This window comes from Scyliorhinus torazame, chromosome 13 (genome assembly GCF_047496885.1).
Source record: "Scyliorhinus torazame isolate Kashiwa2021f chromosome 13, sScyTor2.1, whole genome shotgun sequence".
In the NCBI taxonomy this organism is placed as follows: domain Eukaryota; kingdom Metazoa; phylum Chordata; class Chondrichthyes; order Carcharhiniformes; family Scyliorhinidae; genus Scyliorhinus; species Scyliorhinus torazame.
The window spans coordinates 38,660,299-38,687,167 of record NC_092719.1 but is presented as its reverse complement, the minus strand read 5'-3'; the positions used below and the strand labels follow the sequence as shown (position 1 = coordinate 38,687,167).

Here is a 26,869-nt window from a genome sequence, read left to right as displayed (position 1 = left end):
CTGATAGTTGGTCTTTAGTGGACTTAAAGTCATGATCGAATTTAGTTTTTGCAATTGTCTCTTGATGTTTGCGGAGCTGTGCCATTACTGCAAAAGACCATTTCATACATTTTCCTCTATTTAAACGTGTGGTTTTTCCCCATGCCCTCTTGATGTTAAGAAGGGACCACTGCCCTTTGGGGATGTCATATTTTGATTCAATTTTTGTGGCTACTTTAGACAGTCCAAAATGTCTATAAATCAAAGATCTAACAGCTCCCAATATATCGTCAACAGAGACATCTGGTACAGCGCGACCTCCCTTGGAAGTTGTGGGAAGTAGTTCTCTACCATTTGAAGGTTCTGAATATATTTTAGGAGTCATGTCCGCCATATACTCAGCCTTACACCCAGTTTTCTGGTCGCGTTATGTGTAATCTTGGTACACTACCGCGACTATTTACCTTTCAGCCACGTGTTATTTTGAGTTTAAACGACCGGCACCCGATTGAATAACACAGTCTGAAAAAAGGTCCTTTCTAAGGGGTCGGAGCACTACTCGATGCAGCTTTAAGACTTTTAATGGGTGAAAAAGATGTTTTCTTACTCCAGCCTTAGGCGTTTTTTGGATAGATGTCTTTGGATCTTCCATCCTTCTGGTCTTTCTTCGGTCTTCCGATTTCCTCCGACTCTGCGCTCCTCCCCTTTTGCCGAATTACGCCAAATTGAAGAGATCTACCATGCGAACCTAGTGAAGTCTTGCAACACTAAAACTCAGTCGAAATTTGAGTTAAACATCTCGGATGCAAATAAGAATTTTTTATTGCCTCGATTGGATTACAATTCAGAGAAACTTAAATCTATTCTCAATAAAGTCCGGCTGGCAAAAGGACATAAAGAGAAGTAACTTATAAACAATTTAACTTTCAAACTAATGCAGAAATGGTTTCTTGCTTATGGAAAAACAGCTTGCATTTACTTCAAGAGTCAGAGTGGAAAAGTGAAAATATGAAAATAGAGATAGCGAGTAGTTAGATCAAAGTATAGAATGATCCCGGAATAAAGATGGCCGTACGGACCATCATGTTTAAGGAGAATGTTATCAGTCTAAAGCCATCTGTCTACACCTCTATGCTGTCCTAATTGGTTTGGGTGAGAATCAAATACATTTGATTCGATGGTTAACTGTCAATCCTCAATGTGCAACATAAGTTCTGAATATTTCATGTTTGAATATTTGCTACGGAATGCAATTTTGTGCTATTATCAAGACTGGTTTTTCCTGGTTTTCTGCTGACTTTGCTTTATCCACATTCTGGACAATGGTGTCTTCATATTGCTCTGGTGCTTACTTGACCTTGATCTCGATTACTGGTACAGCTTATTTCTTAATGTCAAACTGACTTTGAAAATCTGTTCATTAGGACAATAGATTGTTCACTTTGTCAGCAAAAATGTTGTTTTAATCTACAATTAGTTTGTGCATGTATCAGGCTTTTGTGCTTCTGTTGAAGTTATGTGTTTTGTCATGGTCTAAGGTTATGAGTACTGAAATCCTTAATTTAAAATAGGTATTAAAACTGGGCTTTAATATTTACATTAAAATAGCCTTTTTACCTATCAGATCTATCAGAAAATAGTTGATTACTATGAAATGTGCCTTAAAGGGGTATCAATATGACATCAATGGAAGGGAAATGTGTCATGCGCTGTAGCCTTATTTCCACCTTTGCTTTGAGCGAAACACACACACACACACAGCTCCTACTAGCTCCAACTATGTGAAAATATCATGAGCCTAGTCGTAACAAAATTAACTCACAATGTGTTTACCCAATCCCCTATAACTGATTTGTGCCTTTTGTCTTATACAACAAATAAGCTCAATGAATATAAAAATAATTTATTAGACTAAATTGAATACAGTGAGGCTCCAGGCGTGTAGGATGGATCTGACAGGGAGGGCCTCAATCATCATCAGCCAAGCTACATTTTAGTGCTTGTTTTAGAAATTCTGGGATTGAGCCATTCTGCCAAATGATTTTGACAGTCAGCGAGCCATCTGACAGAATTCACCATCTCCTTTTCTCGCAGAGCTATGAGGATGTTACATGCAGACCACTGCTTGATAGACTTGTGGTCAAAGGTGTTTTTATACATAAAATTCTCCACAAGGGACAGGTGATGTGGCACAATTCAACTGAATGGAGCATTCCACAGCAATATAGCCAGACTCCTTCTTCACTACACCAGGGACAGACAGAGCCTCTGTAGTGACACGTGGTGTTTGTGTACCGAGTATCTATGCACAGAGTGAGGCAGCCACACACAAAGGTGGCCATCAGGATGAGGGAAATGTTGGGTGCCTTTCTCCCCTTCCTATCCTGCTTTGTTCGAAGACTTGTACATTATGATTTTGCGGAATCTCTCTATTTTCCATCTCCAGAAAAAGCAGAAGATGGTTCTAGTGATCACCACAGTCAGGGATAAGGAATGGACCAGACCTGCACCACATGCAGCAACATTGAGAGCATCTCACACCTGGTGACGAGGTTCTTTAAGCAATAGAGCAGGAGAAAAACTCCCACAGGCCCAATTTTTGGTTCACCAGAGCTGGCTGTTCCTTCCAGTTTTTGGCACTTGCCCCAGCCCCTCCGAGCCAAATCCCAAGCACCTTCAGGCAGCCTGCCCTGACAGTGAAGGATTGGTCAGCCAAAGAACATGACCGCCCTCATGCTTTGGGTTTGCTTTGGCTCCCGAGACCAGTTCAAACTGGTTGTAGATGCTCACTGATGACAGATTCAAGCAAACAATGGTGATATCATCTATGAACAGGAAGGCTTTGAGCTGCACATCTCCACTGCCTGGGATTGTCCATGTGCGCATCATTCCTGACAGACTTGGTAGAAGGTTCGACAAAACACGAACTGGACAAGGGAGAGAGGACAGCTCTGCCTGATGTCAGAATTGATCAGACAGCTCAGGAAGACATTCATCATGCAGATGTACAATTTTTAAGGCCTTTTCTGTTCTGGTCCAAACTGATTGGGCAGTTTCTGACTTCCTCCCACTCCCTTTTCACTTGTAGATTAGGGTCATAATGCTTTTCTTCATTGATTCTAACCTGTAGCCAGCCTGAGCCTATACTTACATACAGCTCTGTATTGATCCAGTCCCAGATTGTCAAATAGAAATCAGCCATAAGTCTTTGGTTCTAGGAACTTATTTTATCTCAAAGGGTTTGAAAGCCTCAGTCAGCTCATCCAAAGTTAACGCTTTGTCCAAACCTTTCCTCGACCGACATAGGAGGCCTCCATGATAGGGGACAGGAAGGACTGGGAAGCCATGCTATCTGTAGGCTTCACAAGATACAGTCCAACATAAAAGGATGTGCTGAGCCTTAGTATGTCACGCTGTGATTATGGGTGGAATATTCTGCACTCTCTGGAGGTTAGCTTGGAGGGTGGGGATGGTGGGATGGTGGCGAACCTGTACCCGACATCTTCCTCTCTCCGCCAAAATTAAGTTTCAGGTGGGAAGGCCCATGGTCGACCTTCCCACCACTTGCCAATTGAGGCCCTTAAGGGGCCAAATAATGACCATTTACGGGCCTCATCCTGATCTGTTGGGATTAGCCCAAACAGGCTATCACCATGAAGCATGTACAACTGGTAAAACTGTGTGGCCTGCTTGTCACCCCCAGGGGTGGGTGGCTGGTGCCTGATTGTGGGACTGGATATTGGGAATGGGGGGGGGGGGGGGGGGTGCACTGAGAGCATCCCCCTGCCCTTCCTGCTGATGCCCATTTCTGAAACCGCACCCCCACTACTTACCTGTGGCCTGGGTCGCTCTGTGATCTTGGGACTCCTGAACTTCCGACAACATCCACAGCTTCTCCAGTGGCACTGCTGAGCACCGGAACTGCAGGCAACTCTCGGGAGGTAAGACTGCCACCCCCAGGGTATGGATTCCACGGGAAAGCTTGCATCTGGCCTCGCCATTGTCAATTGGCTTGTGGTTAGGAGGGCAATCTGAAAAAATAAGCCGTGGGGCTCTCTCACCAGCTCTCCAGCCAGCAGGCAAGATCACGGCACCTCAACAAAATTCCGCCCGCTGTTACCAAGCTATCTTCTTCCTTCAGGTTGCTGATCACAGAGATCTCTGTCTGTATCTTTTGGAAGAAGAAACGCGAGCGCGGTTCCCCCTGCTCCATGGATGGACTCTGGACCGGAAGATGGATGTGTGACCTCTGAGTTGTGTGTCCTGTACCATAAACTGGAGGCTACGATAGTACTGGTAGTCGACTACTAGTTAGTGTAATTGTTTGAAATGTGAACTTCTATTCCTTTTAATCACATATCTTGTCTTTGCCTTAAAAGAGCTGATGCTTTTCCCCAGACAGTGCTCTCTACTGCTCGTGTGTAAGGCTTTGTATCTCTGTAAAGGAAAGGTTGATTAGGAGCGGATAAAAACAGTCACTGCCTACTTTATGTTCAGAGGCACACAGTATATCCTGTTATGTTATAATTTCCAACAGTATATTTCAGCAATGAGGACATCATCTGATTATTATTTACAAGCAGCACATCATGTTTTGCTAATCATGCAATCCCATATGGGGTGAGCTGCAGGATTCGCGAAACGGGCAGTTGAGCAGATTTCACTGTGCTCAATGTAATTGGAGACCTACAGTTTGCTTTGGGTCCCTCCCCAGTCAGACAGCGCCTTGACTGCAGCCTTGTTATTTGCTCTGACAGTGAGGAGCACGAGCGTATGTTTCAGCTGTCACAGGGATCTTAAGGAACAGTTTGAGGAAAACCTTTTATATTGGTGGGGAGCAGGAAGGCAATGAGGTTCCCAACGAGGTGTTAAACAAATCATGCACTGGCCAATTGTTCAACATTTGAACTGATTAACTACAATTCAACCAGTCGTCAGTCATTCAAAACAGTTTTCTGCTGAATACGCCTCTGACTGATTATAGGTAGGTACTGATTCTATATTGTTTTGTGATTTAGAAATGTGTGCACGGAAAAAAAGCATGCGTCATTGATATGCTCCAGATAAGAAAATTTGCAATGACAAGTTTGACTATTTAGTAATATTAAATCGGGATTTTAGTGTGCAAGCTAAATAATAGTTCATACTTAACCAACATCAGCACTTTTACTTTTTAACTTAGGTTTGTTGGAGAGTGGTAAAAATCAGTATTCTTTGGGCGGAATTCTCCAGTCGTTGCGATTCACTTTTCTTAGCGGGAGTGCACCCCCGCCAGCGGGTTTCGCAGCGGTATGGGGTGGTGACAGTAGGAAATCCTATTGACAAGCATCGGGAAAATAGAATCCCGCCACCAGCGAACACATGGCCGAGAAACACGTAGCAGGGGAACTGGAGAATCCCGCCCTTTGTGTCTTTAGTTGTATTTATGCCATAGAGGCCAGACACGAGATTGAAGTTTTATGATAATTAAGATATAATATAGAATCCAATTCATATAATGTTTAGATTGTTGAAATTTATTAGAAATTTATTAGAATTTTATAACTAATTCTTCAGGTGTGGATATTGATCATTGCTATGTTCCAAAATGTTTGTAGCGCTTCATAGATATTACAAGCCTCTGTATAGCGCGGTGCACTTCTTCAATGCACAGGCAAATTATAGAAATCTGCGGTGGTGTAATTCTGCCGTCCATCAATCTCTCGCTGAATGGCAGAAAATGCCATCATTCAGAATCCTGTGTCAGCTTCATTTGGCTTTGCACAGTAACAGTCAGGTGGGCATTCACAACTGACAGACAGTCCGTTTTGATTCCTTTTTGCACCATAAAATCTCACTCTCATTTCCAAACATTGTAGGTTTTTAAAATAAATCCCTATTTTGTCTTTCTATAATTTTATGTCTTAAAACATTGATGAGGAGAGATTAATTAATGCTTTAGCAATAAGAAATAGGACAAAATTCTCCATTTGGGAGATGTTCTCTTTCCGAAGCTGCACTGCACCTGATTTTCACTTCCGCTGGGAGCGCAGATCAGGAAGCGATTCCCAGTCCTTCGCCATGTAACTTTATGCTCTTCGAGGAATGCGAGGGATTCCTGCGGCCAGTCATGATCATAATGAATGATGGAGCAGGCTTTAAGGACTGGATGGCTTACTCCTGCAGCGATTTTCCATAGGCGCGATCTACCGGCTGTATTGCACCCGAATGGCAGGGCAATGCGGCCGGTAGATTCTGGGAGATCCCTCTTCCGGGATCTACGCGGCTCAACACCGCATCGTGAGATGTCTGTGCGGGATCACTATTTGGCAAATCTGCATATTAAAATGGGACAGCTAGTCTCACTCTAATATGTACCTGATCTATCGAAACCCTGGGATCTAACCCCTTTGCATGGGGGGCCACAGGCGAGGCCATTCAGTGCTGGTCCTCAGAAACGGGGACTGGACAGAATGGCACTTGGGGAGTCCCCCAGGGGATCGGAGGCCCCCAGGTGATTGCCATGTGGCAGAGTGACACTCTCACATTGCCAATGCCAGATGGGCACCTTGGCACTGCCAATCTGGTGCCCTGGCAGAGCCACCTGGGTGCCAGTCTGGGTGTCCGCACCAGGCATTGGGCCTGGGGTGCCCTGCTCATGTGATGTGGGGTACAGGAGGCCCGAGGACCCCCTTATAGGTGAGTTGGGACTCTGGGGGGGATCGCATTGAGGGGTCGAGAGATCAGGGCACCATTTAAAAGTGGCGTCCCGATCTCTTCCTGCACTGAGGAGTTCTGGTGAGAGGAGCTCCTCAGTGGAGGAAACAGGACTGTGCGGACTCAGTGTGGCATTCCCTGCTGAGGCCCCGGATTGCAACAAAGTCCCGAGAGATAGCGTGATATTTAGCGGCGCTGTGAGTACTGGGAAACAGCTGGCTAGAAGCACTCGTCACGTGACTCTGTTAGAGCCATTTTAGTGTTCTCCCAGGGATAGAAATCTGATTGGATAATTTCAAACATGGAATTGCAGGAACGTGGTACACAGATTTTGGAGGTGACACCTCATTCAGGGGCCTTGGAAGAGAAAGAGCTTTTGGAGATGGGGCCATAGTTTGCAAGGACTAGGATGGGTTTTATGAGGAAGAGTGATGATGCATGTTTTGACAAGGAGGTGACTGTACTAGTGAAGTGGGAACCATTAATATGTCAGTCACTATAGTGGCAGCATGGAATGTTGATTAATCGGCGAGTCAGTAGTATTGAGGCCAAGGTAGCAGGATCTGTGTCCCAGAGAAACTGGTCAGAGAAAACGCACGAGGGAGATGCAGAACTGGTCGGTGAAACCTTGGGAAGGTTCAGCATGTTGGGGAACAGAGGGTGTGGATTGATACAAAATGGATGCATATCATAAGATACATGTGACATGGATATAGTAAAGCACATCTAATGTTATTCTCTTATACTTGTGTCTCAATAATATAGGAGATCAATAAATTTAGAATGAATATTAGCACAGCTAAGTTATGCTTTATCTCTCAAAAACACTTATTGTGTCAATAATATTGTTTCCAGTATTATACATGTGAAGGTGGTACTGATATGTCCCTGGAGACACAAATTTCCCTAGCAATTCCCATGGGCTAATGGTTAAATTTGCTGCATGCCATTTTTCAAATAGTTTAGATCTGACTTGAGCATTTCTTCAAATCTAAATCAATATTTTTGTCCGTGGGTTACTGCACAGTGTGACAAAATCGGTTTGAAACATTTCACAACCAATCTTGACATTTTTCTAAATTTAATCAATTAGCAGACTAAGATATTTCCCAAATGTACAACCTTGTTTCAACAAAATTACATGAAACATCTAAATGAATAAAAAAAGTCTAACCAATCACAAAAATTGTTGCATGTACTGCTGTGGATTACCGTAATTGGCAAAGTACATCGTCACCTTGCATAATAATACGCAGGAACTTGTAGGGTGAGGGTGCAGTTTATTCTCAGTTGATGTCAAAAGTCACAACAGTCAAGCACCAAAAATATCTGAGATTAAACAATAACCTGATAATATCATAAGAGTTCTTCAATCGAATACTGCATTGAAAAAGCTCTTGACTTTTTAAATGTCCTTTCAGACTCTCAATATGCAATCGTTTCTGTTTTGTACAGAAAATATCCTTTCTGCTGTGTCAAATTTCTTCTGCTCGCCAAGGTGTTATGGCAGATAGTGAAGGGCATTCTGCTGCCACTTGTGCCTGGATTTATTTTTACGAGCAAATTTAACGGAGTGTCAAGGGGAAATTATCCACATTTAATACACAAGGCTGAGCAAGAGCATTGTCCAATTCTTCACAGAGTTACAAGATAATTACGGATGAGGACAGCCAGGCTAACGTTTTCAATGGCCTTAGCAACCTCTTATTCCGATATAGGATCACCTTTCAGATGCGGGATTAAAAAATCCAAGTCTTTTCAGTCTGTTCCTGACACTTGGTATCAGCTTTATTGTTCTGGCATGCACTGCCTCCAATTTAACTGCCTCTGCCGTTCCTTGTAAAATGCATGACATCTGCAAACTTTACCAACAAAGTGTTTTCTGATTATCTATCTCAAAAGATTTGTTCTTTCTTTTGCTGGTTCATATTTTAAAGTTACCGTGCACTACAGTAAATTATTTCACTCTTGCACTTTACTCTGTTCATTGGATGTAATAACTTGGTGCTTATGTGTTAGATTTGGTTATGAATGGTGATAAATGGAATTTCATGTGGCTATTAATAAGTATCAAACCAGATTAAACATCATTCTCTTCTTCGACTTATACCTTATGTTCTTGGTCATGGTTATATTTTCAGTATTAGTTGCATTTGAGCCCAGCTTGGTAGACTTAGTTAAGGTTAGTTCATTGAAAAGTTTCAAAATTGGTTCTCTTTTATCTGTGGACTCATTTATATTGCAATGTAACATATGGGGTGAAATTCTCCGGTATCGGCGCGATGTCCGCCGACTGGCGCCCCAAACGGCGCAAATCAGTCGGGCATCGCACCGCCCCAAAGGTGCGGAATGCCCCAACCTTAAGGGGCTAGGCCCGCGCCGGACTAATTTCCGCCCCGCCAGCTGGCGGAAAAAGCCTTTGGTGCCCCGCCAGCTGGCGCGGAAATGACATCTCCGGGCGGCGCATGTGCGGGAGCGTTAGCGGCCGCTGACGGCATCCCTGCGCATGCGCAGTGGAGGGAGTCTCTTCCGCCTCCGCCATGGCCACCGTGGGGGCACCCCCCGGAGCCAGATCACCCCACGCCCCCCCCCCCCCCCCCCAGGACCCTGGAGCCCACCCGCGCCACCTTGTCCCGCCGGTAAGGTAGGTGGTTTAACCTACGCCGGCGGGACAGGCATTTTAGCAGCGGGACTTCAGCCCATCCGGGCCGGAGAATCGCGGGGGGGCCCGCCAACCGGCGCGGTGCGATTCCCGCCCCCGCCGAATATCCGGTGCCTGAGAATTCGGCAACCGGCGGGGGCGGGATTCACGCCTGCCCTCGGCAATTCTCCGACCCGGCTGGGGGGTCGGAGAATCTCGCCCCCGGTGTTGATCATAAAGTGTTAAAAATGCACCAAATTATTAGCCATGAGCTTAGTTGAAGTAATTCTGGTACGAAGATGATTTCTGTAGCAAAATATGCACGTCCAACAATATATTTAAGTCAGTTATAGCTCTGTAATGATTAGCAATGGAAATTACATATTATACAAAGATGGGTATTCTCAGAGAATCATAGAATTTACAGTGCAGAAGGAGGCCATTCGGCCCATCGAGTCGGCACTGGCCCTTGGAAAGAGCACCCTACCTAAGCCCACACCTCCACCATGTTCCTACACCTCCACCCTATCCCCCTAACCCCACCTAACCTCTTTTGGACACTAGGGGCAATTTAGCAAAGCCAATCCACCTAACCTGCACATCTTTGGACCATGGGAGGAAACCGGAGCATCTGGAGGAAATCCATGCAGACATGGGGAGAATGTGCAGACACTGCACAGACAGTGACCCAAGATGTGAATTGAAGCTGCGACCCTGGGGCTGTGCAGCAACCGTACAAACCACTGTGCTACCGTGCTGCCATGCAACACATTTTACACTGAATATTCCATATTTGAGAGAGTAAAAATCCACTTTGTCTACAAATGGGCATTGTTTCAAAATGGTTTCATTTAGTTTAAATTCCACTTGTCCAGTTGCTGAAGGTAAGGTCAATTCTGAAGCCAACACATAAAATTTGACTTGCCTGATAATTTTCTGACTGCGCAGAAAAGTAATTCTGTGCATTTTAACGTGGGTGGTATCAGCCTGATATATACTAGCTGGTCACAATAGCCTGTGGGTTAGAATGCAAAACACAGCAATCTTTCTATATGGATAGTATCTGTCGAGCAAACTCTAATTTGAACTTGAAGAATACCATAGTGCTAAGCCGTGAAAGAAGGACAATGGTTAAAAAAAACTCCAAGGTTTGCTCAACAATATGCTGTAAGGTGTAACAAAATTATATCAGGGACTAATTTACTCAGACACCTACCCATAGATATTAAGGTGCATTTTTAATGCGAGTGGTATTACTTGGTAAATCAATCATTGATATGATAATCATCATCATTGCCATCGACTGGGCCAAAGATAAGTTGATATGGTGTAACTCCTATTAATATGTATGCCGCATACATTGTTGTCTGTGACTTATATAAAAAAATTAACCTTCTAGTTCAAGTTGGCTAAATGAGAGTTTGGAGAACACCGTTGATTAGTTGTTTCATTAACAACAAAATTGAGTATTTGAGGCAGATCTGGAAGTTCTGCAGGTGATGGTTAACATTTCTATAGCAACCCAGTATCACAGGTAACTGAGCATCTACAGCAAGACAGATGGCTATGAGCCTGAGGCCCAAACAATCTGTCATTTATGTTCATCTACTACTGCAGAATGTTGAGGTTTCTCAGTTCTCAAGCTGTCAGATGAAATAGTATCTCAGGGAAAGGGAGTGGGTGGTGGGAGATTCAAAACTTGAACGATCAGCTTGTCTTCCGTCTCCAACCTCCAATTCATCTTCCACCAGCAAATCAAATCGCAGCATGTGCTTGGGGTAATCACAGAAATGCCATCTTTCAGACTGTTCCCCTGTTTCTGCTAAAGGCGCCTTCTGCTGGGGAAGGGAAACTTCACAAAAGGATATCAGAAGTTCCAGTCTTTGAAACACATACTGTTTCCATTTTACAGTGTTGCTGACTTTATACAGAACAAAGCATGCATTAAGTTTGAGTAAGACACTCTTTTCCTGCCGTGTGAAAATATCTCACATTTTCTTTTCTAGTAAAACCACATGATAACCCATTGTGTTATCATTCGTGAGAAATTATGAACATAAATCAGCTAGATCCGGTCTGCTCAGCCGAGGGGTATTGAGACCAATTGTAGCACTTTTACTGCCGTCCCAACTAAGAATTGATAAATTCAGCACAAAGATTGACACTAGGATCTTTCTGGTTTTAGAATCAACATGGTAATAACTTTGTCCATTGATCCACTGGTGGTATGATGTGGAGAGGGGTGCAGGAGAGCAGGAAAAACAGTTCGCTCTTACATTTTTTAAAAAACCGGCAACCAGGCAGGTGCTTGGAAAATCCTAGCAACTATCATAGTGTCAAATTGGCAGATGTAGAGAAAATGTATCTGTGCTAACTGAAGACATGAACGTGTATGTGTGTGTGTGTGTATAGCAGAAATAAATCTGCAGATATGTTTTAACATACTCTTGGGATTCAGATGAGTTTTCATAAACATTGTAACAGAATCCCAGCTGCAAGATAATAGCACAGCCTTGGAACACGTTCCCAGCCATCTGTTATACTTTAGCAGTGTCACAAATTGACATGACATTAATATGACAAGTTTGCTACTTCCTTATCACAATTTCTGATGTACCCTTCGCTTTCTACTCTGGTGATGCCCTTCACTGAAGGCCTTTGTCCTCCCCTAGTTTTCCCAATAGAAATAAAACACTTGTGTCGACGCAAAGATATTTTAGTATTTTGTAATGCTAAGGATGCGACAATATGGGAAATATTTGTGATCCTGCAATCCAAGGGAACCCACGGGAACCATGAATTCCAGAATCAGGATGACTTCCTGTGACCTGAGCCACCTGTGAACACAACTCCCCATTTGGAAGGTCAGGGTCATAGAATTAGCCATGTGATGCCCAAATCTATCTTACAAGATAATACAAATGCATATTTGCCTCCTTGATGTAAACGCAGATCCAGTATCAATCTGAGAAATCAACTGAGGATTCACTATCGATGCCGTGCTTTGCAACATGCAAATAGAATGCCCTGGCGATAAAAGACTAGAAATAAGGCAATTGTTGGGCAGCACAAAATAATTAATTGATGATCTGTGGATTTCATATTGATTGCAGTTTTTGTACTCCAGCACTAATGTTTCTAAAACATTCATTTGCAAATTTTTCATGTACAACAAATGGATGTAATCGGATATTGAGTTGTAAATCATGATTTTGTATATGGCAGCTTGCCATATGCTGTCTTCAATGTAAATTCAATGCTCTGTGATCGAAGCATCCAATTGTGATTAACCAGGACCTTTTCAATCCTTCTTATATTCAGTCAGCTTCCTAAACACTATTACTCTAAAATGTTCTTTCATATTTCTCTTTTCATTATACTTAAAGGCTTTACTTTTGCATTTGAATCACTCCAAAGAGCTTTTATCATTAATATTGCTTCACTTCAGCAATTAGTTTTAATGGGGAAAAGTAACATTTATTAAGAACACTCTGGGCGCGATTCAACTAATTGGGAACAAAGTCCCATAGCGAGAGCGTTTAGCCACATGTTTCCCATCTCGAAAGATCGCATTAGATCTCGCAAAGCGTTGCAAACCGGGTAGATCCTGGGAGCAGGGTCTCCCGACTTTTATCAGCCATGCAACGCGCAGCAAGCTGCTTTTCGGGTGCAGCGTGGCCGTTGGAGTTCTGTGTGCCACTAATAGACAGCTAAAAACGTATGTCCATACGAACAAAGAGGTTCATAGATAAAGATTTATAAAATAATTAATGTTAGCATGAATGCCATGATGGTTAAAGCAGGTGGTGGTTATATGCACTAAACACCATATCAAAGAGCAAATATTTATCCCTCCAAGCCAGAAAACTAGAAAGTGTTTACATTTTTCACACACAGGATCCCACCACTGGTGTGGTCGATGGAAACAATGTTCATTCCTAAAAGGTTTTCCCAGGAGTGGACCCTGTCCATATACAATGAAGATGGCAAACAGCTGGAATGGTCATTTCACTATAAGACTGACAGAATAACACAGGCGAGAATTGATTTCTAAACTGGAGATAATGGCGCTTTGGCTGAATCAAGTTAATTTTGGCTTCATTAAGCTGTGTGGAATGGGACAGGGTCCAATGTGGGCAATATATAGTGACAGACATGCCAACTTGTTGGTAACTAGCTCTCCATGTACAAACATGGAACCTGAATGACACGACTATTATCCTTTTATTATTTTAATTCAGTTAATAAACAGCAACTTACATTATGGGTGGGAATTTCCAGCCCTTTCCGCCAACGGAATCTTCCGGTGCTCCCACTTCCCCTTGGAGCAGAGGTAGAGAGGTGGAGATGTGTAACAAGAATATTCCTGAGATCGGGACCAAGGCAATTCAAGGTACAGTCACCAACAGTGGAACAACGATCCAGGATGCACAAAAGGACAGAATACGAGGAGGCCGGATACCTTGGAGGGTTGTGGAGCTGGAAAAGTCTACAGAGCTCAAGAGGGGCAAGGCGATGGAGACATTTGAAAACAAGGATGAGAATCTGAAAGTGAAAAAAAATTGCTTGACCGGGAACCATAGGTCAGTGAGGACAGGGTGAATTAAAGGAGGCAGGATTTGGTATGAGTTTAGACATGAGCAGCAACGTTTTGGATAACGAGAGGGTAGAATATGGGAGAGCAGGCAGCAGTGTGTTGGACTAGTTGAGTCCAGAAGTAACAAAGGCATGCTTTCATCAGCTGAGACAGGAACAAAGTCAGGCAAGGTTACGGAGGTGTAAATTGACAGCCGCAATGATAAAAATGTTGATTGCTTCAATCTGATACACTTTCATGTGCAGAAACTCAGGCAAGGTTTCGGAGAACATTCAACCAAAGTCGGTCATTTTCAATGTATTCATAAAATTGTAAACTCTTCCAATCTGATCCCAAGCTGGCAACTCACTTATGCCCTCCCTAACAAAAATGGAAAGCAATTGTTTGGAGGACACCAATTTTTTTGGTGAATTAAAATTAATACATTATTCTCGATTGTCTCACAACAGAATGGGCATGTTTTTAAAATATCTGTGTAACAGTTCTCTCTTGAATTTTCTGCAGCTTATTCTGATCGAACAGAATATTGATTGCTCGCAAAATGGCCAAATTATTTCTTCTTGTGGTCCTGGGAATCTTTCTGGAGTCCAGAAAAATGATCAGCCATCAGCAGACCTTGCCACGTGTGCACCTCACATTTGAAGGTAAGTGCAACATTGAAAATATAAATTCCAACCTTCCACACTGTTGAATATCTACTTCCTGATGAGTTTGGCTTTTCGTCAGCAAAGCAGAAAGATTGTGAAAGAAACTAAAAGAAAGGTGTGTCTGCGTGATGTGGAATAGACGCAGCTGTGATTACACTTCTGTGGAAGTTACTGAGGTCAAATTGTCCGCGGACGTCTCATACAGAGTCCTTTTTTTGTAAGCAAGTAAGAAAGTTCTTAAGCCTATCGACAGATCAGGGGCGAAATTCTCCAGTATCGGCGCGATGTCCGCCGACCGGCGTCAAAAGCGGCGCTAATCAGTCCGGCATCGCGCCGCCCCAAAGGTGCGGAATCCTCCGCATCTTGGGGGGCCGAGCCCTAACCTTGAGGGGCTAGGCCGGCGCCGGACTGATTTCCGCCCCGCCAGCTGGTGGAAAAGGCCTTTGGTGCCCCGCCAGCTGGCGGGAAATGACATTGCCGGGCGGCGCATGCGCAGGAGCGTTGCGGCCGCTCACGGCATCCCCGCGCATGCACTGTGGAGGGAGTCTCTTCCGTCTCTGCCATGGTGGAGACCGTGGCGAAGGCGGAAGGAAAAGAGTGCCCCCACGGCACAGGCCCGCCTGCGGATCGGTGAGCCCCGATCGCGGGCCAGGCCACCGTGGGGGCACCCCCTGGGGCCAGATTGCCCCGCGCCCCCCCCAGGACCCTGGAGCCCGCCCGCGCCGCCTTGTCCCGCCGGTAAGAGAGGTGGTTTAATCCACGCCGGCGGGACAGGCATTCCAGCAGCGGGACTTCGGCCCATCCGGGCCGGAGAATCACTAGAGGGGGCCCGCCAACTGGCGCGGCACGATTCCCGCCCCCACCGAATCTCCGGTGCCGGAGAATTCGGCAACCGGCGGGGGCGGGATTCACGCCAGCCCCCGGCGATTCTCCGACCCAGCGGGGGGGTCGGAGAATCTCGCCCCTGATGTTGGCTGATTAGGAGCTAAGTGTGTCGTAAAGGGATTGTCTGTTAAAGAAAGACCATTTTAAACAGCATCAACATTTTAAATGATTTGTCTCTTTGATCAGATCTCATATTCACTTCAACAAAAAAATTAATTGCACCTTTGTATTTTGGGGAATTTTATTCTGTGCAGTTGAGAAAATCTGTGCGTTAAGTGGTGGAATAGACCATCTGGGGCGAGATTCTCCGACCCCCCGCCGGGTCGGAGAATCGCTGGGGGCTGGCGTGAATCCCGCCCCCGCCGGTTGCCGAATTCTCCGGCACCGGCGATTCGGCAGGGGCGGGAATCGCGCCGCGCCGGTTGGCGGCCCCCCCCCGCGATTCTCTGGCCCGGATGGGCCGAAGTCCCGGCGCTAAAATGCCTGTTCCGCCGGCGTAAATTAAACCACCTACCTTACCGGCAGGCCAAGGCGGCGCGGGCGGGCTCCGGGGTCCTGCGTCCCGCGGTGCGATCTGGCCCCGGGGGTGCCCCCACGGTGGCCTGGCCCGCGATCGGGGCCCACCGATCCGCGGGCGGGCCTGTGCCGTGGGGGCACTCTTTCCCTTCCGCCTTCGCCACGGTCTCCACCATGGCCGAGGCGGAAGAGACTCCCTCCACTGCGCATGCGCGGGAATGCCGTCAGCGGCCGCTAACGCTCCCGCGCATGCGCCGCCCGGAGATGTCATTTCCGCACCAGCTGGCGGGGCACCAAAGGCCTTTCCCGCCAGCTGGCGGGGCGGAAATTCATCCGGCGCGGGCCTAGTCCCTTAAGATTGGGGCTCGGCCCCCCAAGGTGCGGAGCATTCCGCACCTTTGGGGCGGCGCAATGCCCGACTGATTTGCGCCGTTTTGGGCGCCAGTCAGCGGACATCGCGCCGATACCGGAGAATTTCACCCCTGAGCTGAATTGCAATTTAGAAATGAAGGGAAGACGTGTATTTATTTTGTATTCGAGACAAGAATTTACCTACTTCTATTGAAGCATCTTTTTTTTCACATTCAACATGTCTGACACAACAATGAAAGAGGGACAATTTTAATTGAGTGACCTGAAAGTGGCAGCAAGAGGACATTGATGTCTCAGTGAAGTGGAGGGAGGAAACCAGAGTTCAGATCCTGATCTGACTGGTTTTTATTTGCAAGGTTTTCTTGTATTTTTGGGAGCAATTATATCACCAATTACTAGGACTCTGAAGGAGGAGGGGAAACTCTCGGGGGAGGTGGATGGTGATGGTTGTTTCTTTTAACAGCACAACTCATGGTGATATGTCATTGGCGGCGGCGGTAGAGAGCTTAGTGAGATTGGACCATTCCAATCTTCGGCCGAAGGAAGGCACAATAGATGCAAGAGGTTGAAAACAATTGGGCAAAAATTAAAATAACGAAACACGTTGCACTCTGCCCAAATACGTTCAGTTGTCCGGCTCATGCTGAAGAAGTTGTTTTTGTACCTTTGGACTCTTTCCTTGGAGAGTAATAAGAAAGAGTAGAGGAATTTGCAAACTGGTTACCAATCTGATCGGCCACAAAGTCAAATGCTACTTTCTTCATCAGAACCTTCTTTATACCTGCTGTTGTACAAAAAGAGGGTTTTATCAGCTGAAACAACTCATAAGATGGCACTGATGTGGGAAAACTAACACCCACCAAACTCAGGTATCCCATTGATTGTCAATCCAGAATTCAGAGCTGGAACTCTGACCCCAGCTCACCAGAGATGCAGAGTGGGGTTGGAACCCTATACGTTCCGACTCAGAGTCAGGAATGCAATCAGTATGAAGCCATTATGATTTTTTCATGAAGTAGTTTCAATGCAAGACTACCACATTTTTCACGATCAGTTGAGTTGTTGGCTAAAATAATACATTGGAAGGAATGTAAAATGTTCCTCTCATTGACGCAATGTAAAACACTCATGAAATAAATATCGTGGAGGTATTTGAGGATTCAGTGTTATGTCCACTTGCTGTTTGGACCTGCCATTTGTGTCAGAACGACCAATACAGAGGCATTCAGCAAATGTCCGTTATGGGGCCATCAACAAACTCTGCTCGACTGAACTCCTGCAGAGTGACATTTCCAGCCCTTCTGTCATTTGGGAGAAATCTGAGCTGGCAAACTTGAAGATGTTGAGAACACAGCAGAATTTGCTGAACGTGAGTGCGAATGTCGTGCTACCCTGACATCCCTGTGTTCTGTGACTCAAATGATTAGTGCCTGTGGTTGAGAAATTGAACCCAAAACGGGTGCAAAGTCAGCAGAGCAGCTTCCCCACAGGTTCATACTGACAGCCCCAGTTAAATTTGGGTATGAGTTTCATTTCATGTCACAGGCACCAGACAGGCAGCACACTTCAGCTCACCTCTGCAGGAAGACAGTCAATTGCGCTGAGCCAGCCAGCAGGTGATGTATTAGATAATGTAAATATGCCACTACCCTTGAAGGGGATCACTTACCTGCTGGTAGGCTCCTTATTTAACTTGATTTCAGTGGTAACAGAGTGGGTGACCAATTGCCTACATTGCAGCAGTCACTGTAATTCACTGTAATGAACGATTGATGCGTATTGAGATAATTGTAAATGTTGTTACTAAGTTCAATTCAACAAACTTGAAACCAGCAGTTTATTACCTTGATTTTAATTGCAAACGTTTTCTGTGACATTGCTCCTCTAAAACACACCCATAGCAAACTGCAAGATATCATTTCACCCTCGGAAAGTTGGAGTGACTTTCTCACTGGAGGCTATTGCTCACTTTTCATTTGCTGCAAAGTTTTAGCGATTTGCCAACATGGTCAGAGCTAGCATTCTAGGTATTTGGCAATCGATGAAAGAAGGGGTTCAATCGCGATCACGAAGAGGGTTATGAGTATCGAAGAAATCTGACCTTGATTTACGTCTTAAAGTCAACCTTCAGAGAGGGCACAGAAGAGATTAACTCGAATAGTTCTAGGGGTGTTACGGTTACATGGGTCACACCTCAGCGCAAGGGACTGGAGGAAAGCAAGGTGACCACCAGGCAGTCCAATAGAAACAGGCAGGTTGTGCTGGAGTAACCTGGGGTCCCACTCTCAAATCGCTTTTCCATTTTGGAAGTTGGTGAGAGTGCTGGTTCCTCAAGGGAGTACAGTCAGAGCCAAGCTTCTGGCACCACAGGTGGCCTGACTATACAGGAAAGGAGGAAGAAGGAAGAAGTGATAATGATAAATGATTCATTAGTTAGGGGAACAGACATGCATTTCTGTAGCTATAATGGAGTCCCCAGAGGGTGTTGTGCACTGTGGTGGTCTGCTGCATCCTGCACAGCATTGCACAGCAGAGGGACAACATGCTGGAGGAGGGGGAGGAACTGCAGGCCTCATTGGGCAATGATGGTGTCCAGGGTGAGCCAGACGAGGACCCGGAGCTGGCTTGACAGCACCAGGAACAAGTCCTTCAGGGCTGTAGAACCAGGGAGAACCTTAGCAGCTCCCAATTTGTCGACTAGGAGGCCAAAAGACCAGCAACTCCATCGCCAGCACCACCCCCCCTGCCCTCAGTCCCTTCTGTCCCATAGCCCTCCTCCCCACCTTCCCCTTAACCTTTCACCCCAACTTCTCCTTAGTCTTTCACCCTAACTTCTCCTTAACCTTTCACCCCAACTTCCCCTTAGCCTTTCACCCCACCCTTTTTGGTCCATGGATTTTTAATGGAGACATCCCTCTCAGCCGAGCAGAAGAAATGAGGAACTCAAACGTTTCAAAATAGTACACTGTGCTATGGGGTTTCAGATTTTGAACAGCAGAATCCAGACTTTATGGAACCCAAAATAATGGTGAGTTCCAGTTCGATTGGTTGGTTGGTGGTCAATGGATTGGCCAGGGACAGTATCCTGCCAGGCAACAGACAGTGATTGAGTCCTGCCAGGTGGGCCTTTCAGAGGACCCAGCAGAAAGTTTCCGGTCTCTTGAGACGAGAAGCTATATTGTTCTCTCTCTCTCTCTCAAATGTCTCCTGCCTGCTGTTTCTGCATTTGCTGAGAAGACTCGAGACCCTGGAAGAAGAAGCGGACTCTCTCTCGAATGCTGGCTGCCTGCTATTGCTGTGCAACTACAGTGCAAAATAACAGTAAGACTTAAGCCAAAGGTATCGCCCGACTGTAGGCCTAGACTGAAGGAAGAATCTAACTGGAAGATATTCATCTGAAACAAAGACATTTATCCTTTTTTTTACGATCCTCTTTCCCCTGTTTGTTTGTCCTGTGTGTGTGGAGAGGGTGGGACGAGTTAAACGGGGAGGCAGGTTTAGAAATTAGATAGTTGTTAACCAGTTGTATTTGCTGCCTATTTAATTATAGTTACAGTTTATAATAAAAGTTAATTGTGTTTAAATTTACAAACCTGGTGACTGTAGTTATTGGGCAGCCAAAGACTTTGGGTATTTTGAGTTAACTTCAGTTGTGTTGCGACACTGGGTCAAGTGGAGCTGGAATTGACTGCAGACTAGCCCAAGGGGTCGTAACAGTGCTCCCCCAGATTGCATATCAGGATTTGAGGAGGCTTGTTGCTTGTCTCGCCCCCTGCGCCATGACGCTGTAACCTGCACATCCCTGGGCACTAAGGGGCAATTTAGGATGTCCAATCCACCTAACCTGCACATCTTTGGACTGTGGGAGGAAAACGGAGCACCCGGAGGAAACCCACGCAGACATGGGGAGAAGGTGCAAATTCCACAGACAGTCACCCAAGTCTGGAATTGAACCCGGGTCCCTGGCGCTGTGAGGCAGCAGTGCTAACCACCTGGGCCCCATCCCTTCCTCCTCCCTCAAGGAGCTCGCTGACCCCCTATGACTCTATGACTGAACAAGTTGAGGTGGTTTTTCGTGAGAGCAGGGAAAACCAAAAGGAGATTTGATAAAACTTTATAATATCATGTAGCTTGGGATGATAAATAAAGAGAAACAGTTTCCAATCGATAACCAGAGGGGATGAATTTAAAATAAAAACAGAAAATGCTGGATGAACTCAGCAGGTCTAGCAGCATCTGTGGAGAGAGAAACTGAATTAATGTTGCAAATCTTCTCAGCGTCACACAGACTCGCAACGTCAACTCTGTCTCTCTCTCCACAGATGCTGCCACTGGTTCATGACTTGCCACTGCCTGGACCTGCCTCCACAGGCTAAGTCCGACTGGTTTATGACGTGCCACTGTCTCCACCAGCCTCCACAGCTGCAGTATTTTTCTTTAAAAGGTGTGAATTTGAAGGTGACCCGCAAAAGAAGCAAAACTGACATCAGGAAAATCTTACTGGCACGAGTTCTTAGGATTGGGAATGCACTGCCTGATAGGAAGGTGGATATAAGTTCAATAGTGGTTTTCAGTAGGAAACTTCATAAATATTGAAGGGGAAAATCAATGTAGGTATAAAGGGGAAAGAGCAGGGGAGAGCGACTATCTGTATTGTTATTTCTTTGAAAACGCCGATGCAGACTCCCTGGATCAAATAATGTACTCTTCAATGTATGATTCTATGATTGGATGAACATTGTTTCACCATTTAAACTATACCACAATACAACCGATACTCTCAAAACATTACAGCAGGCATAATACATGTGCTAATAAAGATTATTGCTGAAACAGGAGCTGGAGGTATGTAGAACTGTGTGATGGTTATGTGTTAAAATCACTTGTTCGGTTCCTATTCATCTCTCCAACAAATGTACAGTTTTGTAATTGAATCATATTCAGTCAGTAAAGAGTAAACAGGTGCAATTTGCAGAGCTTTGTAAATAGTAAAGGAAAAAGACCAGCAGTAAATGTGGGGGCATTTGTCAATGCCAAGCTTCATAACTCTGCAGAACGCCCAAATGGTTTTCAATTGTACCACTGCCAGGTGTTCCTCACAATGATGCAACTGCAGGTGGCCCTCTGTCTATAGTTTAATTTGCCATAGTTCTATAAAAGTGCCGATGAGAATAATTGCGCATGTCACAAATATAATCGCTTTCCTTGGTTCGTGAAGTAGAACCCGTTTTAAAAGCCTGTGCAGCCATTCTTAATGATTATTTCACAAGGCTGCATGATTTTCTAAACGGCAAGCCGTTCCCAGGCTCTTTGTAACTCTGTAATGGTGCACTGTTACCGAATGAATAATGTTGCCATTAGCGCTTGAACAGCCAATGTTAAAACAGATCTGCTTTACATTACCATGTGCCCATTTGTTTCTCTAAATGCATTTGTCAATTCACAGGGCTTTTGTAAGTATGGCACAGTTTAATTTCTAGACAAACATTAAATTAGTGGGGAAAAAATAGTCAAGGGTCACACAAACTCCATGATTTTTTCTCAGTTTCACCATTAATCAATTAGCTCACCCACTACCACCCTGAAAAGGCAGGCGTTTAAAGTTATTTACAATCTGAATGTGTAGTTAAATGAGATGAGTGTGTCCTAATTGGAAGTGCACAATATTTAAAACATTCAACTTGCGTATGGGATGGCACCTGTCAGGGAGGGATTACCCGCAAAGAATAGAAATGGAGTCTAGCAGTGCTAATGAGTGCAGCTCTGATTCCCATTTTCCAACAGCCTCTCCTCCAGGATGCAGACTTGAGTAAATGCAGGACCTTTTGGTCTTAAGCCCTGGATTTAACAGTCGAATTTCACAAGATCAGTACGGTAGCACAGTGGTTAGCGCAGTCGCTTTGCATCTCTAGGGTCTCAGGTTTGATTCCCGGCTTGGGTCATTGTCTGTGCAGAGTCTGCACGTTCTCGCTGTGTCTGTGTGGGTGCTCTGGTTTCCTCCCACTGTCCAAAGATGTGCAGGTTAGGTGGATTGGCCATGCTAAAATTGCCCTTAGTGTCCAAAAAGATTAAGTGGGGTTACGGGGATAGGGTGGAGGGGTGTGCTTGAGTAGTGTGCTCTTTCCAAGGACTGGTGCAGACTCGATGGGCCGAATGGCCTCCTTCTGTACTGTAAATTCTATGATTCTAAGATCAAATATTCAGATTGAGTTTTGCAAGCCCCTCGAGCCTGCTCTGCCATTTGATAGGAACACGGTTGATCTGATTTCAGTCTCCACTTTCCTGCCTATCACCTGTACCCTTCGAGTCCCTTGTCAGCCAAGACGGTATCTACCTCCGCCTTAAAAATATTCAGTGACCCTGCCTCCATCGCTCTCTGGGGAAGAGAATTCCATAGACTCATTCCATCTGAGAATTCCATAGACTGAGAGGAAAAAATTCTTCTCATCTCCATCTTAAATAGGAAACCCTGTATTTTTAAACTGCATCCCCTGGTTTTAGTCTCTTCCACAAGGGAAAGAGCCCCTCAGCATCCACCTCAATGGGATCTTACATGTTTCAATAAGATCATTTCTCATTCTTCTATAGCTCTTGGGGGTTAAGGGATCACGGGATATGTGCGAATGTCTAGATCAAGGTATTGAACTTGCTGATCAGCCATAATGAATGGTGGAACAGGCTCGAAGGGCCAAATGGCCTTCTCCTGCTTCTATTTTCTATGAATGTTTTTAAACTCCAAAGGATAGAAGCCCAGCCTGTCCAACCTTTCCTCATACGATTACCCCTTCACCCCAGAATCAGTCATGTGGGCCTTCACTGAACAGCTTCTAATGCAAGTATGTCCTTTCTTAAATAAGGAGACCAAAACTCTACACACTGCTCCAGATGTGGTCTCACAAATGCCCTGTACAATTGTAGCAAAACTTCCCAATTTTAATATTCATTCCTCTTGCAATAAACAACAACATTTCAGTTGCCTTCCTAATCATTTGCTGTACCTGCATACTAGCCTTTTGTCACTCATATATCTGGACACTCCAATCCCTCTGTTCTGCAGAGCCCTGCAATCTCTCCCCATTTAAATACTGTGCGGCTTTTTTATTCTTCCTTTCAAAGTTAACATTTCCCCATGTTACAGTCCATATGCCAAATTTTTGCCCACAAATCCTTTGCAGACTAAGGGGCGGGATTCTCTGGTCCGCCAGCCGCGTTTTCCGGTGTGCCCCTCAGCACCCCCCGGACCGGCAGTGGGAATCTCCGGTCCGCCAGCCATGTTTTCCGTGGCATGGCTCCCCCAAGCCGGAGAATGGGGTTTCTCATTGTGGCCACCTCATGTAGGTGCACTTCCGGCAGAGACAGGAGGATCCCGCCGACGGAGAATTCCGCTGCTTATGTCCTCTTCACAACATTACTTTCCTGCCTATCTTGGTGTCATCCGCAAATTCCGTAACCATACCTTCAGTCCCTTCATCCAAATCATTGATATGAATTGTAAATAGCTGAGGCCCACGCACTGATCCCTGTGGCATTCACTCATTACATCTTGCCAATCTGAAATGAAAATCAATCTTTTTATTTTTCAGCAAAATGGTCTAATTCTTTTTCTATATTCTTAGGTTCCTGTGACAAGCAGATGGTTACAGGAAGACTGAGGCAACTTAAAAACAATTCTCTGTGAAGAGTGCTAATTCATGGCCTGTAGACCTTTATAGATTTCCTGCTGCATTAAAAATCAAATCTGGTGAAATACATAAATCTCCTGCGCATTTAAAGTGCCATGTCAGTATTCCTAACGCTTCACCGTTAGTTTTGAAACTTATTTCTAAACTGCACTTTGCAATGCTGGGACAGCATTCTCCCTGAAAGTTAGAGATTTTTTATTTGGTGCAAAAGTACTTCATAAAGTATCGCCAGTTTGGGGAAAAATAGTAAATCAGTAACAACAGATAAATACAATGATATAAAGTGCATCACATTTTATTTACTTCTTGAGCTGTATGCACATGATTATAACCCCAGGCTGAAATCAGAATGGAACCAATGGGGCAAAGGTGGAATTATAGAATCAAGAATTTTCACACATTCTGTTTGTTTATTTTCCTGGATCCCACATGTACTTCTTGCTAAGGACTATTTTGGTTCAGTTTTCTATTGCAATAATTCAGACCCAATGTGTTCAAGTTACTTGTTTCCTGTCATTCAGCCTCGTCACTGTGGTTTCTTGCAAACAAGAGATCAGTTCATTCTTTTCTCTCATCCACTTCTCTAAGTGGAGAAATTGGGATCATCACTAATTTCAACCACTTTGCATCAAATTTCTCCTTGTACTATTTCAACGTGGACATTAGCTGTTCAAACACTTGTATAAGTAAAGCACTGAGAGGAATTTGACCAAGGCAAAGAAATAATCATAAGAGCATCAACCATGCATTTCACATAGAAATTGTGACTTCGACGCAATTGATTTTGGCATCAAAAACCGGCAGTTAGCTTGGACAGGTCTGGATCACTTTCAACCCCGCTCCTCCGTTCCGCTCATTCAAAATGTCAACAATGTCAAAGGGACTAATCGCATTACGCATTGGTATAATAGCTTCCAACTCTTGGTTAGCGAAAGTAATCGGAAGGTATTGATGCACTCACCCACACTTCTGAGTGAAAGGAATCTTGTTTGCCTGCACTAGAGTGCAAGGTTACCAAAGGTCAGCAGATTCAACGTCCAATGTATTGTTTAAGAACTTCCTCCTCCACAGAACACACAATGACTGCTCAGCTTTTACACAAGGAATTGTTGAGTAAGACCACACGAGAGCAAGCTCAAACTCAAACTCAACTCATGTGAGAAGATTCTACGGATGAAGCATGGGATATAGAGGGAATAACAAGAACTTGAGAATTAGAATGTTTCCTTCAAAAAAAATGCACCGATTTAATGTTGCAGCTTGCATCAAAATAATCATCACCTCTGTTTTAACAAAGGTGCAGATTTCCACCACAATGCTGACCCTCTCCAACACAGGCGAAATAGCAGAACTGCCTGAAAATCCAACGTTCCTCCCCCAAATTTCCATTTTTGTGGGGGTGGGAATGGAGACGGGCCATGTTTTGCACACATGCTCATTTTACAGAGGCAGCTAGTCATTTAAATCAACAGCTCTCGTCAGACTGTGGTAGCTAAAGAGCGTGGAACCCAAAGTGTGTGCAGAGTTGACCTGGTAAGATCAAATCTGAACTTAGTGTATTTCCTTGGATAGTCAGAGATAACCCTCTGGCGAAGTAGGGTCCCCCTAAGGAATTTTCTTAAAGACGTTAATCACAGACCCAGAAGTGACATAAAACAAATTCCAACTGTCTTCCCTTAACCCGAGGGAGTAGGAGGATGGGGTTCCAGGTCTCACAGGTCAATTATTTTTGTTCCTACTGTTTCACTTGCCCTGGTGCCAGGAAGAACTTTGTGCTGGAGAAGGGAGTATAGCATGTCTAGTGGATATACAAGTTGGATATGACACCCTCGCATATAGAGGCCACAGAAGCCAGTCACTGTGAGAAGCCTGAGGCCAGAGGGAGGGCAGAAGGTTAGGAGGAAGAGGCAGCTGTCCGCGCACCAGGAAGTTGGAAGAGGAGATGAGGGAGGAAAACTATGTTCTCCCCTGTTGGAAGGATGTACAGATCTAGCACACGCTACCTCAATATGACAGAATCAGTGCCTAATGTGACCGAGGTTAAGCCATGAAATGTGACAGACATGGGCTGCATGGTCCAACAGCAACTCGACCCACAACCCATTGCACCCCCCCCATCCCCCCCAAGCCCAGCCAAAGTTGTGAAGGTAACCGTCACTCTCAGATCCTGTGCCTCAGGATCTTTTCAGGAATCATCAGGAAACTAATCTGGTATTTCCCAGTCAACAGCACACATCTGTTGGCATCTCAAATGTAGAGAGCCATGGCCTTTGCCCAATTAGCAGGCTTCCCTCAGGTACAGGGTGTTATGGATTGCACCCATGTCGCCATACCTTTGTCAACCAGATGTACTTCCACTCAATAAACGTGCAGGTGGTTTGTGACCACCTCAAGGTTTTCCTTCATATGTGTGCAAGATTCCCTGTGATAACTGCTGCGACTCCTTCATACTAATGCGTTCCCAGCTCCCTCAGCTATTTCAGCCACCAACGTAGATCCATTATTGGTGTTATTACACTGATAATTGAACCTCCCTTAAAATCAAGCTTGGATGGACAATAAAAGATTCAAGGAACATCTCAATGCTTGAGGTTTTGACCTTGGGAATCTTATATGGTACAGCAGAGAAGGAAGAAGCTCTCCGAAGCATCACAAATCTGCTGAAAACTATGCTCCTCCTTACAGGAAGATGACATGGATCTCAGCATTCTGCCCTCATTGTTACTGGTTAGAACCACCTTCATAATGTTACTGTCGTCTGAAATGTTAGACACTTTGACCAGTTTATATTAAAAATCCATTTACCCAGATGCCCTTACTCATGAGACGATCAAAGGACAAGAGTGGATTTATG

General features: G+C 44.9%; 1 protein-coding gene across 8 annotated transcripts in view; it reads left to right on the top strand.

Annotated features, from left to right (window-relative positions):
• sema3c (sema domain, immunoglobulin domain (Ig), short basic domain, secreted, (semaphorin) 3C) overlaps window positions 1–26,869 on the top strand; it is a 383,309-nt gene that overhangs the window by 191,137 nt on the left and 165,303 nt on the right. For 6 of the 8 annotated variants that reach the window (XM_072471390.1, XM_072471387.1, XM_072471391.1 and 3 more), the window contains one exon: window positions 14,418–14,557. In XM_072471390.1, coding sequence (XP_072327491.1) covers window positions 14,455–14,557 — 103 coding nt within the window. In that variant the 5' untranslated portion in view covers window positions 14,418–14,454. Of the gene's footprint in view, window positions 1–4,698; window positions 4,964–14,417; window positions 14,558–26,869 lie in introns of those variants that run through there. The other 2 variants (XM_072471394.1, XM_072471386.1) reach the window with 2 other exon arrangements.